This window comes from Aotus nancymaae, unplaced genomic scaffold, assembly GCF_030222135.1.
Source record: "Aotus nancymaae isolate 86718 unplaced genomic scaffold, 86718_ANA_hifiasm-v0.15.2.pri h1tg000088l, whole genome shotgun sequence".
Taxonomy (NCBI): Eukaryota; Metazoa; Chordata; class Mammalia; order Primates; family Aotidae; genus Aotus; species Aotus nancymaae.
Window position 1 is genome coordinate 8,501,079 of NW_026988503.1, and position 15,542 is coordinate 8,516,620.

Sequence of the window (15,542 nt, forward strand, 5' to 3'; positions counted from 1 at the left end):
TAGGTAAATTCTCCTGTTCTAAAAGGGAAAAATTGGTCAAAACAAAGGGACTGCAAACCTTATGCATATCCGAAACCCAACATTGCAGCCATTAAATCTTAAAATTCTGAAATAATATCCTTTGACTCCATGTCTCAGATACAGGGTATGCTGATGCAAGAGGTGGGCTCCCATGGCTTTGGGCAGCTCCCTGCCTACAACTCTGCAGGGTGTAGCTTCTTTGGCTGCTTTCACAGGCTGGCATTGAGTGTCTGTGGCTTTTCAAGATGCACAGTTCAAGCTGTGAAGGGATTTACCATTCTGGGGTTTACAGGATGGTGGCCCTGTTCTCACAGTTCCACTAGGCAGTGCCCCAGTGGGGACTCTGTGCGGGGCTCTTACTCCACATTTTCTCTCTGTATTTCCCTAGTAGAGGTGCTCCATGGGGACTCTGGTGCTTCAGCAGACTTCTACCTAGACATCCAGGTATTTTTATACATCTTCTGAAATCCAGGTAAATGTTTCCAAACTTTAATTCTTGCCTCTTAGGTACCTGCAAGCCCAACATCATGTGGAAGCCACCAAGGCTTGGGGCTTGCACCCTCTGAAGTAACAGCCTAAGCTGTACCTTGGCCCTTTTAGCCATGGCTGGAGCTAGTAGCGATTGGAATGCAGGAGACAAAGGGCCAAGGCTGAACAGAGGAGCAGTGGAGCCCTGGACCCAGCCCAGGAAACCATTTTTTCTCCTAGGCCTTCACATTTGTAATTAGAAGGGCTGCTGTGAAGATGTCTGTCATGCCCTGGAGATATTTTCCCCATTGTATTGGCTACTAACATTTGGCTTCTCTTTACTTATACAAATTTCTGCATCCAGTTTTAATTTCTCCCCCAGAAAATAGGTTCTTATTTTCTACTGGATGGCGAGGCTGCAAATTTTGCAAATTTTTACGCTCTGCTTCCTTTTTAAACCTATGTTCCAATTTCAGATCATCTCTTTGTGAACACATATGACTATATGCTTTCAGAAATAGCCATGTCACATTTGAATGCTGTGTGGCTTAGAAATTTCTTCTACCAGATACCCTAAATCATCTCTCTCAAGTTCAGAGTTCCACAGATTCCCAGAGCAGGAACAAAATGCCTCCAGTCCCTTTGCTAAATAGCAAGAGTGACCTTTGCTACAGTTTCCAACAACTTCCTTATTTCCATTTGAGATCACCTCAGCCTGGACTTCCGTGTTCATATTACTATCAGCATTTTGGTCAAAACCATTTCACAGTTTTCAGGAAGTTCCAAACTTTCCCACATCTTCCTGTCTTCTTCTGAGCCCTCCAACCTGTTCCAATCTCTAACTGTTACACAGTTCCAAGGTAAATTCCACATTTTCAGGTATCTTTATAGCAGTACCCGACTTCCAGTACCAATTTTCTGTATTAGTCTGTTTTCACACTGCTATACTGAAATACCTGAGACTGGATAATTTATAAAGAAAAGAGGTTTCATTGACTTACAGTTTCACATGGCTGGGGAGGCCTCAGGAAACGTATAATCATGGTGGAAGGCAAAGAGGAAGCAAATCACACCTTTTATGGTAGTAGGGGAGAGAGAGAAAGAGAGAGAGAAAGGGGAAGTTCCACACTTTTAAAGCATCAGATCTTTTGAGAACTCACTCACTATCATGAGAACAGCAAGGGGAAAATCTCCCATCATCCAATCACCTCCCACCAGGCACCCTCTACTTACACAGTTTGACATGAAACTTGGATGGGGACACAGAAACAAACCATCATTAGTTATATTTGATATCACTGAAGTGACATTATAACACCTATTCTTGTTAGTATAATGGCATTTCTTTACACTAAAAACAAACTATCTAAAAAGGAAATACATTTGACAACATTTAGAGCAGTTACCAATTTAAATAAAAGAACAACCTTAGAATCAAATTTATGCAAGGAAATGTATCATCTAGACTCTGAAAATGATAAAACATTGAAAAAAGGTACTGAAGAAGTCACAAATAAATGGAAAAATATTGAGTGTTAGTGTTACAGATTAACCAATATTACTAAAATGTAATACTAACTCAAACCATATAAAGCAATATATAAAGCACTATTGCACTTCTAATGTCATCTTTACAGAAATAGAAAAAAAAATCTTAAAATTTTTATTTCACAACCCCTCAAAAAATAGCCTAGAGCAATGTTGAGCAAAAAGAACAAACCTGTAAACATCACACTACCTGATTTCAAATTATATTGCACAGTTATAATAATCAAAACAGTATGATACTGGCATAAAAATAGATGCATTTACCAATGGAACAGAGGAGAAAACCCAGAAATGAACCCATGGATTTTGATTTTTGACAAAGATGTCAAAAACTTGCAATGGAAAGAGGACAGTCTCTTTAATAGGGAGTGTTTAAAAAACTGGATATCCACATGCAGAAGAAAAAAATCATACCCTAATCTCATACCATATACAAAAATCAGCTCAAAATGGATTAAAGTCTTTAATGTAAAATGAAATACTATGCAACTCTTAGAAGAATGTATAAAAACAATCCTATATGACATTGTTCTGTGAAATAATTTTTTTGATTTAACACCAAAAGCTCAGGATACGAAAGGAAAAATTGACAAATGAAATCACATCGAACTATAAAGTTTCTACATAGCAAATAAACCATTGAACAATGTGAAAAGACAACCTACATACATTTCAGGAGAAAATATTTGCAAACCATAAATCTGAAGGGGGTTAATATTCAAAATCTGTAGGAAACTGAAACTACTAAATAGCGAGAAAACAAGCTGAATGAAAAACGGGCAAAGGATCTGGGTAGGTATTTTTCAAAGAAGACATAAAGATGACCAACACCTATTTGAAAATAATGCTGAACATCTTTAATAATCAGAGAAATTCAAGTTAAAACCAAAATGAGATACAACTTTATACTTGTTAGTATAGGTTTTATTCAAAAGACTAAAGATAACAAATGTTGGTGATGACATGGAGAAAAGGAAATCCTTGTATATTTTCGGTGGAAATGTAAATTAGTAAAACCATAATATAATTTAGACATTTAACGCTCCAAACCTCATATTGAACTGTGATCCTGAATGTTGACGGTAAGGCCTAATGGGACATGTTTGGGTCATGCAGTGTGTTAGTCATGGTTCCCTAGAGGGACAGAGCTAATAAAATAGAGTTTAGTAAATTGTGTTTATTAATTATTAATTTCTGTGATCACAAGGTACCACAATAGGCTGTGTGAAAGCTTGAGGAACAAGGATAGCCAGTGTGAGTATCAAAGCTGAAGAACTTGGAGTCTGATGTTTGAGGACAGGAAGCATCCAGCACAGATGAAAGATGTAGTCTGGGAGGCTAAGCCAGTCTCACCTTTCACATTTTTCTGCCTGCTTATATTCCCTGGCATCTGCTTAGATTGTGCCCACCAGATTAAGAGTAGGTCTGCATTCTCCAGCCCCCTGGCTCAAATGTTAATCTCCTCTGGCAACACCCTCACAGACACACCCAGGATTAATACTTTACATTCTTCAATCAACCTGACACTCAGTGTTAACCATCACATGGGAGCAGATTCCTCATGAATGGCTTAGTGGTAATGAGTAAAATCTTGCTCTTTTAGTTCCCATGAGAACTGATTGTTTGAAAGCTCCTGGCACCTTCCTTCTCTCTGTATCTCTCTGTTTCACTCTCTCTCTTCCTGCTTCTCGTGCCATAAGTTCTTTACATGCTGGCTCCCCTTTACCTTCCACCGTAAGTGAAAGCAAGCTGAAATCCTCACCAGAAACAGATGCTGGTGCCATCCTTCTTGAACAGCCTGAAGGATCATAAGCCAAATAGACCTTTTTGTATGTATAAATTATTGAGACTCAGGTTTTTCTTTATAGCAATATTAAATGAACTAAGACAACCCATTAAGAAAAACTGTACAGCAGTTCTTTAAAAATTAAAAATGCAATTACTGTATGATCCAGCAAACTTACTTCTGGGTATATATTCAAAAAAATTGAAATTAGCATTTTGTAATCCCACATTCATTGCAGAATTATTCACATTGGCCAAGATATGTAATCAGCCTAAGTGTCTGTCAACAGATAAGTGGATAAGTAAAACATGGCATATAAACTTAATGGAATAATATTCACCAAAAAAGAAGAAATTTCTTTCATTTGTAACATGTATTAACCTGGAGGACATTATGCTAAGTTAAATAAGCCAGGCACAGAAAGACATATACCACATGATCTCACTCATATTTGGAATATAAAATAAACCAATAGAAGTAAATAGTATAAAGATGGTTACCAGAGGCTGATGCTGGGGATAATGGGACAATGTTGGTCAAGGGTATACAATTTTAGATTGACAAGAGGGACAAATTTTGTAAGATCTATTGCAAAGTTAGTGACTATAGTTAGTGATTTTCTATTGTATGCATATCTTATCACTGTATACCACATAAATATATAGAATTATAATTTTTCAATTTGTAATAAAAATTTAAACAATACAAATATATCAAAAACATTTGAGAGATTAGAATTCTCTTGTATTGCATATTATTTTGTTCAGTCTCTGATATTCTTATTTTTACTCCTACAAATGTCATCTTGATACAGAGAGATAAACATTCTAGATCTGTCAGGTTGTAGGTTATTTGCTTAGTAGTAAAATTGGATGTCTAGCTGAAGGGAGAAAAGGTCTCTCTTGCGAATGTCATATTTTTTTCTTTCTCTTTTATTTGCATAAGTTCTCTTTACATCACAAACGGTGCATGTGCAAACTTCTTATTCTCAGTATCCAATGGCACCATACACAGTAACATCTTGAAGATTTCTTGTTGATTCTCCAAATGTAAAAATCTTTATACTCCACTATTAAGTGATTTTACAATCTAAATAAACATTTTGGCAACATTTACCAAGTTCTGCCATCCTCAAAACTTAAGACACATAGAGCTCCTCTCTAATCTCCTTACTGTCTCTAATTAAAATGGACAACTCTTCTTTTCATGGTGCTGAATATTAGAAAGTTAATGTGTTTGGTAGCAAATGATCTGTTCGGTGCTGGCAAAATATTTTAATATAAGGATATTGGATAGATCACAGACTTTTAATGTAAAACTGAAAACTGAGCTCAAGACTGGAGTTGCTCAATTTAGCAAATAAAAATACAGGGTGCAAAGCTAAATTTTAAATGCAGATAAATAACCACAAAATAAGTAGTGTACTGTAGGAAGGCTGGATAGAGGTTCTTGTCCAGGGGATATATAGGAGACTCCTACAGTGTGGTGCTACTGTACAGTCACTCTGATTTGGCATCTCTTTTGGCAGAATTACAAAGTTTCTAAAGCTGAAGAAGCTAGTTTTGCCTACCCCTAGTACTATTTCTGGCTGTCCTCAGAAATTTTGCAATGGCAGGGACAGTTCTGCCAAGCAACTCAAGATCATGGGAAAGCCAATGGTCCACCTAAATCTCAGCTTTTCTTTGTAAACCTTGTCAGCTGGAGGAATAATTTCTATGCCTTTGGTGCAGGGCGCATTGTTGGGAAGGGCTTTACAATAGGACATCTGATTATCTTGCCATCAGCTAGAAATATTTTCACTTCTCTGAAGTCACAGGAACTGTCTTATCCTTATATTTGGGATCCGGGATACTTCTTGTGAAAATCTTGCTCTCTATCTCTTTTCTTTTGCTTTTTCTGCAGGTAGAGATGTGAAACCAGCTTATTTCTATGCTGCCATTTTAAAACTGAAAGTCTTTCTGAGCAAAAGGCACAAAGTTGAAGCATCACAATAGCTAACTTCAAAATATACTACAAAGCCATAAAAATCAAATGAGCATAGTGCTGGCATAAAAGCAGACACATAGACCAATGGGACAGATTAGCGAACCCAGATAGGAATCCACACACTTACAGCCAACTCATTTTTAACAAAAATATATATGGGAACATACAGTATCTTCAATAAATGGTCCTAAGAAAACTGAATAACTATATTCAGAAGAATGAAACTAGACATTTTTCTTTTCAAAAATCAAAACCATATTCAAAAATCAAACTTCACTAATTATCAAAGAAATGCAAATTAAAACCATAATGAGATAGTATTTTACCCAAGTTAAAATGGCTTTTATCAAAAGACAGGGAATAACAGATGCTGCCAAGGATTTAGAGAAAGGAGAACCCTCATGACTGTTGCTGAGAATGTAAATCATATAGCCACTGTGAAAAACAGCATCAGTTTCCTCAAAAAACTAAAATTAGAACTACCCTATGATCCAGCAATTTCACTACTGGGTGTATATTAAAAAGAAATGAGATTACTGTATTGAAGAGATATCTGTACTTCCATGTTTATTGCAGTACTATTCACAATAGTCAAAATATGGAATCAATGTAAGTGCCCATCAGTGGAAGAGTGTATAAAGAAATTGTGCTATATATAAACAATATACTACATTCAGCAATAAAAATGAATAAAATCCTGTCAGTTGCAGAAACATTGATGGAACTGGAGGTCATTTTAAGTGAAAAAGTAAGTCAAATACTGAAAGACAAAAATCACATGTTCTCACTCATATGTGAGAACTGAAAGGTGGATCTTATGAAGATAGAAAGTAAATTCCTGGTTACCAAAGGCCAATAAATATAGAGATTGAAGAGAAATTCATTAATGGGCACAATATATAGTTAGATGGAAGAAATAAAACTTAGTATTTGATAAATCCGTATGGTGACTAATATTAATCCATTGGTATATTTCACAATAGCTAGAAAATATAATGCAAAATAATAAATAATACAAATTAAGTAGTTTAAAAATGTCTCATTCAATACTTGGAAAATATTTATTGAAAATAGTCTTTGTTTTTGCCTGAAATTCAACTTTAACTGTGCATCATTTATTTATCTGGCAGCCACACTTAGTTAAGACAGGCAGGCACACACACACACACACACACATACACACACACACACACGCCTATCACCACTATTGCTACTACCAACAAGAAATGACAAATCTTGCTTTCTCATCACTTGTCATTGCTGCTATAAGATACAATTCTTACTCCCACTGGTCACTGTTCCTGTGACTTTTGGAAATGTGGCTTTTTGGCTGAATTGATGAATTCTAAACTGTCCTTCTTGTATTGATTTCCTCAAGACTTAAATTCCCATTTAGGAGTTTTATTTGCCTGTCCCCTTAGTGTCAGAACTTCTTGTTTATGTAAAATTCTTTAATGAAAAGATGGACACTGTCTCACACCAAGACTTCCTCAATTGGGTGGGAAATGAAAAGAGTTTTTCCAAAATAATACTTTGTATGATGTTGAATAGACTAAATTTTTTTCTTTTAGATTTCAGAAAAAAAGTGGCTCATATCTGTATAATTTGCAAATAAAAAACCAAAAATTAATGGAAAATGTTGTAACTTAAAGATGAATTAACTAATATATTGTTGCTAAAATTAAACAACAAAAGGTATTAATCTTCTCATTATTTCCTGAAGTTTATCAGTTTTTCTATTACTTGCAAGCAGAAACAATTCAATCTAATCACAAAATTCTCCATTTTTATGTCTTTCGAAACATCTGTCAAGGGGGTTTTCTTGTGATAATGCAGCAGTTACTATTTAATGAACAGAGTACTTTTTATAGATCAATTGGAGTTTCAAATTATGCTATTATATTTTGGATATTCCATGTATTATAAAAATTCATTTTTTTCTTCCTAGTTCAAGTTGAGTGTATAAAAAATAATTCCAACAGTCTGCTGTTTATTCTCTCAGCCCCTCTAAATGAAACAACTAAACATTCTGGAATAAAAAATCGAATATCATCCTCTCTGTTCACTAATCTTATATAGAGTAAGACATAGGTTCTGACAATATATTAGAGAGAATTTGAAGGTGTCAAAAGAGATCATTAACTTATGATAATTATAATGAGTTTTGTCTACAATTACAACTTCATAAGAAATATGAGAGTAAATTACACTAATTTAAAAAACAAAAACGTACATGAAGATAGACAATGAGAGCAGAAGTTTATTCCTTTACATATATTGATTTCATACTTAGAGACTGTGCTATAGATAACATAATTAGTAGTGGAGAGATCATTAATATAAAATATTACTCATTCATAACTGGTTATGATATTTCAGTTCTAGAAATGTTTTCTCTAATGCAGTAAGTAGGATATATATTTCTGTGTGTGTATGTGTCTGTGTGTATTCTGGCATTTTCCAAATTACCCTATAAATTGAGTTTTAACAAAACAACACCCAAAAAATACAGCTATCAGAACGTATCAAATAACAGCTCATATTGAGGCTTTTGTAAGCCACTCTTAGTTGCAAAATGATTTAATTCCTTTGGTTTCAAGGAAGATGCCCTGAATTTAATCAAGAAACAGAGTATCACAACACAGAACTGTGGTTCAGTTCTAATCCAAGACAAGATACTTCTAAAAAATGCTGGACATTTGGTCCTGCAGTTGATTAGAAGGGGTAAATCTGAAAAAACAATTAATTGCTCACTATTTGTCTAAGCCTTCTTGGCAATAAATGTAAATAATAATAATATAATGGAAATAATAAAAATATAATGTTGACTACTTTAGAAAAATTATTAACTACTCTTTAATATTATCCTTATGATTTACACAATGAGATATTGGAGATAAAATGCATTAAAGACAAAGTACACTATAATAGAAATAAGCAAAAAATAAGACTATGGCATTTTTTAAATTAAGAAATATAATAAACCATTAATATGACTTTTAGGCAAAATTTGGCTGTAATTTTTTTAATTGAAATAATTTTTATATGTCTCTATTAGGGTAAAATACTTTTACAAAACTTACGTTGGGGTGGGAGGTGGGGGAACTAGGGAGAAAAGACCAAGCCAAATAAATCCCACTTTGATTAGGTACTTACATCATGCATTTTGTCATTAAAAACATTTAATTCTGAGCCAGGCAGCCTAGTTGTTAAAAAATTTAGACATATATTTTCAATAAGCTCTATAGTATTTTTAAGCTCAATAAAAGACACGTTTTAAAAAAGTTAATTGATGGGAAAATAAGAACTCTGTGTCAACTTTTTTTGCTATAATTTTTCTCAATGTGTGATCTATGTATATAACTGTAAACCCATACTGTTTAATATGTTGTTATATATTACTGTTTGCACACAGATATGTCATTGGGTTCTGAGAGGGAAGTGTAGTAATGACTTTCACTTTCTCTCATATAAAAAAAATCAAATTAACTGTGCTTTGACATGCATTCTCTTCTGATGGGGTGGAGTCTCTGACAGCCAATTTGTGCATCTACTTAAAATGACTAACAGCCAAAGCCCAACAAAATATGGATATAACCTGTTTGAAGACAACAGAAAGCTAACTATTCCAAAAAGAATTAGATGGTCTGGTTCACAAAGCAGAAAAAATCTGTGGTGGTGATTTGGCACCTGTAGCTGCTTCTACTCTAAAATAATTTGCTAATTCTAATTAAAATTCTAATTAAAACAGGAGGTTGAAGATGCAGATTGTAACTCACTGTGTAGCACTGTGATACATGCAGATTCCAGAAGAAATTCTGGTGGAGACATGGATATTTCAAAGAGATGACCAGTTTTCTTTTTGCTACATTTACTGAATCCTGGAGTTGCCTAAATTTCATGTCTAAAATTATTAACAAAAGTCTTTGAGGAACAAACAGGACATACTTGGAAGCTTTATGAGACAAATATTAGAGTTCAAAAAGTATTAGAAGAATGTGCCTACAAAATAAAAGAGACTTACAGTTGAGAATCCTGGCAACCCAAGTGTGAATCAAAGATAAACCTAGCTTTACAGGAATTGCAGCCACAGCCTCAACTCAAGACAGTCTATAATTAATGAAAATAGGCAACACTTTTGTCTTTCTAGAAGGAAAGGTCAATCCTTTCTAAGGAAAGATTAGATCATCTGGAGATTTGTTGTTGTTATTGTTGTTTTTTCCCAAAATATAGCATTGTCAAACTTCACTAGGCTCAGCTATACACACTCACATATACATAATTGACCATCTGACTAGAACTAAAACTAAATTTAGATAAATAAAATATATCTACAGGTGATCCAAGTATGGAAGTTATCTAACAAGAACTTGAAGTAAATATGATTAGTATAATCACGAATACACAGTAATTATTACAAATATAGTAATATATAAAGATTTAAGAATAAATTGGAATCTATAAAATATTAATAATTAAACTGAGTTGTTCTAGAATATGTGAAATTAAACATTTTAAAATAAATTTAACAGTAGATTATTCACACCAAAAAATAAGAGTGGGAACTGGAAGACAGTTCAATTGAAAATATCCAAGGCGGCTTATGACCCCTATGCTTATCCCGGCGACTATGATATGCACACAGGAGATCCAAAGCAGGACCTTGCTAATGAACGTCAGTATGAACAGCAAACCTATCAGGTGATCCCTGAGGTGATCAAAAACTTCATCCAATATTTCCACAAAACTGTCTCGGATTTGATTGACCAGAAAGTCTATGAGCTACAGGCCAGTCGAGTCTCCAGCGATGTCATTGACCAGAAGGTATATGACATCTATGAGAACAGCTGGACCAAGCTGACTAAAAGATTCTTCAAAAATACACCTTGGCCCGAAGCTGAAGCCATTGCTCCACAGGTTGGCAATGATGCTGTCTTCCTGATTTTATACAAAGAATTATACTACAGGCACATATATGCCAGAGCCAGTGGGGGACCTTCCTTGGAGCAGAGGTTTGAATCCTATTACCACTATTGCAATCTCTTCAACTACATTCTTAATGCTGATGGTCCTGCTCCCCTTGAACTACCCAACCAGTGGCTCTGGGATATCATCGATGAGTTCATCTACCAGTTTCAGTCATTCAGTCAGTACCGCTGCAAGACTGCCAAGAAGTCAGAGGAGGAGATTGACTTCCTTCGTTCCAATCCCAAAATCTGGAATGTTCACAGTGTCCTCAATGTCCTCCATTCCCTAGTAGATAAATCCAGCATCAACTGACAGTTGGAGGTATACACAAGCAGAGGTGACCCCGAGACTGTGGCTGGGGAGTATGGGCGGCACTTCCTCTACAAGATGCTTGGTTACTTCAGCCTGGTGGGGCTTCTCCGCCTGCACTCCCTGTTAGGAGATTACTACCAGGCCATCAAGGTGCTGGAGAACATCGAACTGAACAAAAAGAGTATGTATTTCCGTGTTCCAGAGTGCCAGGTCACCATGTACTATTATGTTGGATTTGCATATTTGATGATGCGTCGCTACCAGGATGCCATCCAGGTCTTTGCCAACATCCTCCTCTACATCCAGAGGACGAAGAGCATGTTCCAGAGGACCACATATAAGTATGAGATGATTAACAAGCAGAACGAGCAGATGTACGCGCTGCTGGCCATTGCCCTCACCATGTACCCCATGCATATCGATGAGAGCATTCACCTCCAACTGCGGGAGAAATACGGGGACAAGATGCCGTGCATGCAGAAAGGTGACCCACAAGTCTATGAAGAACTTTTCAGTTACTCCTGCCTCAAGTTTCTATCGCCAGTAGTGCCCAACTATGATAATGTGCACCCCAAGTACCATAAAGAGCCCTTCCTGCAGCAGCTGAAGATGTTTGCTGATGAAGTACAGCAGCAGGCCCAGCTTTCAACCATCCACAGCTTCCTTAAGCTCTATACCACCATGCCTGTGGCCAAGCTGGCTGGCTTCCTGGATCTCACAGAGCAGGAGTTCCGGATCCAGCTTCTTGTATTCAGACACAAGATGAAGAACCTGGTATGGACCACCAGTATCTCAGCCCTGGTTGGTGAATTTCAGTCAGCCTCAGAGGTTGACTTCTACATTGATAAGGATATGATCCACATCGCAGACACCAAGGTCGCCAGGCGCTATGGGGATTTCTTCATCCGTCAGATCCACAAATTCGAGGAGTTTAATCGAACCCTGAAGAAGATGGGACAGAGACCCTGACGACATTCACACACATCATTCAGGAGCCTGTTTTGATATATTTTAGGCAGGAAGTGTTTTTGCTACCGTGAAACCTTTACCTAGACCAGCCATCAGCCTGTCAACTCAGTTAACAAATTTAGGACCGAAGTGTTTCAAATGGATCTCAGTAAAGGATCTTTGGAGCCAGAAAAAAAAAAAAAGAAAGAAAAAGAAAGAAAGAAAGTATCCAAATTGAAGCACAGATATTAAAAAGGCATTTAGTTCTGTAAAATAAATTGAGGCACAATCCTTTGTTCCAAAGGCTTATTTCTCTTTTCAGGTGTAATTTAGACCAGAGCATAGGGCCTGTGTCTTCTCAGGTAGGGACAATTTGAAGCCACTTGAGGCAATGATTTCCTGATCCTTTTCCTCCACAGTTTTTACCCAAAGCCATCTTACAATAATTTATTTATTATTTCTGTGCAGCATTTTGCTGTATTGCCATCATTAGTGTGTGACTAAGCAATACTGACTTGTCTGTTTTTTTTTTTCTCTATTTTTCTATGACTATATCTACCCCCTCATCTTGATTTATAAGTTAAACCTGGAAGTCCTTCAAAAAAAAGTGTTTTGTGGTTTATCTAGAAATAATTTGAAAAATATTGCTGTTATTTCTGGTGAAAAAAGTCAATTTTATATAGTCTATTTCAATCTAAATAAAATGTGAATTCTGTTTAACAACAACAAAAATTTTGATGCTATGTATCCTGAGTATGTCTGTGCCTTGTCATTTTATATATCCAGCTAGGAATCTCTAAGGGTCATGATGCCGTACTGCCCTTAAATTTTAACCCAAACTGAATAAGAAATTGAAATTTTATTTGTTTTCTTTCCTGGACTTAAAGGAAGTTCCAAAGCAGAACTTAATTTTTATTTAATATTACCCATGGAAATTCTGTGAGTGTGTTTTTCCTGGTCAAGGACTGTTTCAACTTATCCAGTTAAGGAGAGACCATTTGCTTGGTCATCAGCAAAGGGTTTTAGTCAAGTCATAGGTTCTTAAATATTCAAATATTCCTCCTTTGGAACAAGATTTTAGATTTTCCTGTACAACCAAATACGCTTTCTTCAAGTCTGCCTACTTTGAAATAATAATCATTAATTCTGCAGACAAACAGTAATAGACTACCAAATTACATATAGAAATAAAATCCAGAAGCTTCCATTGGCAAACTAGCTTGCTTTGTTTGAGCAAGTCATAATTTTAAGTTTTAAACTATTCAGTAAATAAGAGAGTAAAATTCTTCAAGGGAAACCATTTGTTTGTGAAGGAACACTGAAACTATTAATAGCTTATGAAAGATCTATATATTTTCCAAAATAATCAGCAATAATATAATCTAGCTTTAGCATCACATATCCCAAATGCCACTGCTTGAACTACTATTATCTGCAAGTCTCTCAAAAACCTCTTTTTGTTCTGAATCACATAAAATTCATATTTATTTCTGGTAATGATATTTGTAGTTGCTAATCAGATACCCCTTGGAAGAATATGTGTCCATCAAAGTACGAAAAGTCTCATAGCATTATACAACTTTACAGTCAGAAAAATTCAGTAAAGGCAGTATATATTTCATACTTTTAATTAATGTTTCTTGAGACCCATGCTCACAATATTCCTAATGATTTAAAGATTGGCCTGACTCCTAAGTTTTAGATTCTTTAACGATTGATTATATATGCAATTATTTATAGCATATAGGCTATAACGATTAGCCATATATTACATCTCCTAAAATTTCTTGGCTATCTTTTCTGAAAACAATGCTGTAATATAAACAATGTAAAGAATCAACTAACTTTTGATGGTCATCAGATCTAAACCTAATCTCATCAGATTCTAAAGAAACGCTGGGAAATTTAGGCACCCTAGGGAACAGAGAGTTAATGTATTGTGCTACTTTTCAGCTGTTTCTGTGACAGGTGGGCTAAAAAAAGACAACAGAAACAAGAAAATAGGCCAGGAGCAGTGGCTCATGCCTGTAATTCCTGCACTTTGGGAGGCAGAGGCCATTGGATCACCTATGCTCAGGAGTTCCAGACCAGCCTAGGCAACATGGCAAAATTCCATCTCTACAAAAATAAATAAATAAAAAGAAAGAAAAAAAAAAAGAACAGGTGCTCAGTGTTCTTCAAAATTGAGATAGAAAATGAAAGAAAACCTTAGCTACGTGTATGAAAGCATAACAATCAACTGTATACTTCAGTGTGTTCATACCTAGAAGCAGAGGCTATTGGTGGAATTAATTTAAGCCATAGAGTGAACATTTACTTTTCAGGAACTTCTTTTTTCAATTTGTTAGTCTACACAAATAATTGTTTATATTTATTGGGTACATGTGGCATTTTGATATTTACATGCAAATGTGTAATGATCAAATCAGGGTAATTGGGATAATCCTTCACCTCAAAAGTTCATCATTTCTTTCTGTTGAGAACATTCCAAATCTTCTTCTAGCTATTTTGACGTATACAATAAATTATTTTTATTTTATTGTTTTTATTTTTATTATACTTTAAGTTCTGGGGTACATGTGCAGAACGTGCAGGCGTGTTAAATAGGTATACATGTGCCATGGTGGTTTGCTGCATGCATCCCCCCATCATGTACATTAGGTATTTATCCTAATGTTATCCCTCCTCAATCCCCCAATCTCCCCCAGCGCCCCCACCCCCCAACAGGCCACAGTGTGTGATGTTCCCCTCCCTGTGTCCATGTGTTCTCATTGTTCAACACCCACCTATGAGTGAGAACATGTGGTGTTTGATTTTCTGTTCTTGTGTCAGTTGGCTGAGAATGATGGTTTCCGGCTTCATCCATGTCCCTGCAAAGGACAGAAACTCATCCTTTTTATGGCTGCATGGTATTCCATGGTGTATATGTGCCATGTTTTCTTTATCTAGTCTATCATTGGTGGGCATTTGGATTGGTTCCAAGTCTTTACTATTGTGAGCAGTGCCACAATAAACATACATGTGCATACGTCTTTATAATAGAAGGATTTATAATCCTTTGGGTATATATCCAGTAATGGGATTGCTGGGTCAAATGGTATTTCTGATTCTAGATCCTTGAGGAATCACCACACTGTCTTCCACAATAGTTGAATTAATTTTCATTCCCACCAACAATGTAAAAGCATTCCTATTTCTCCGCATCCTCTCCAGCATCTGTTGTCTCCTGATTTTTTAATGATTGCCATTCTAACTGGCATGAGATGGTATCTCAGTGTAGTTTTGATTTGTATTTCTCTAATGACCAGTGATGATGACCTTTTTTTCATATGTTTGTTGGCCACATAAATGCCTTCTTTTAAGAAGTGTCTGTTTATGTCCTTTGCCCACTTTTTGATGGGGTTGTTTTTTTCTTGTAAATTTAAGTTTTTTATAGATTCTGGTTATTAGCCCTTTGTCAGATGTGTAGATTGTAAAAATTGTTTCCCATTCTGTTGGTTGTCGA

The 15,542-nt window shown here is 35.7% G+C and overlaps 1 protein-coding gene across 1 annotated transcript; it reads left to right on the forward strand.

Annotated features, from left to right (window-relative positions):
• The first annotated feature begins 623 nt into the window (after window positions 1-623).
• On the forward strand, window positions 624-12,230 carry LOC110567516 (eukaryotic translation initiation factor 3 subunit L-like). Its single transcript, XM_064369115.1, is given in 2 exon segments — window positions 624-650; window positions 10,406-12,230. Coding segments are annotated over 2 exon segments (1,680 nt in total). The 3' UTR covers window positions 12,059-12,230.
• Window positions 12,231-15,542: the final 3,312 nt, after the last annotated feature.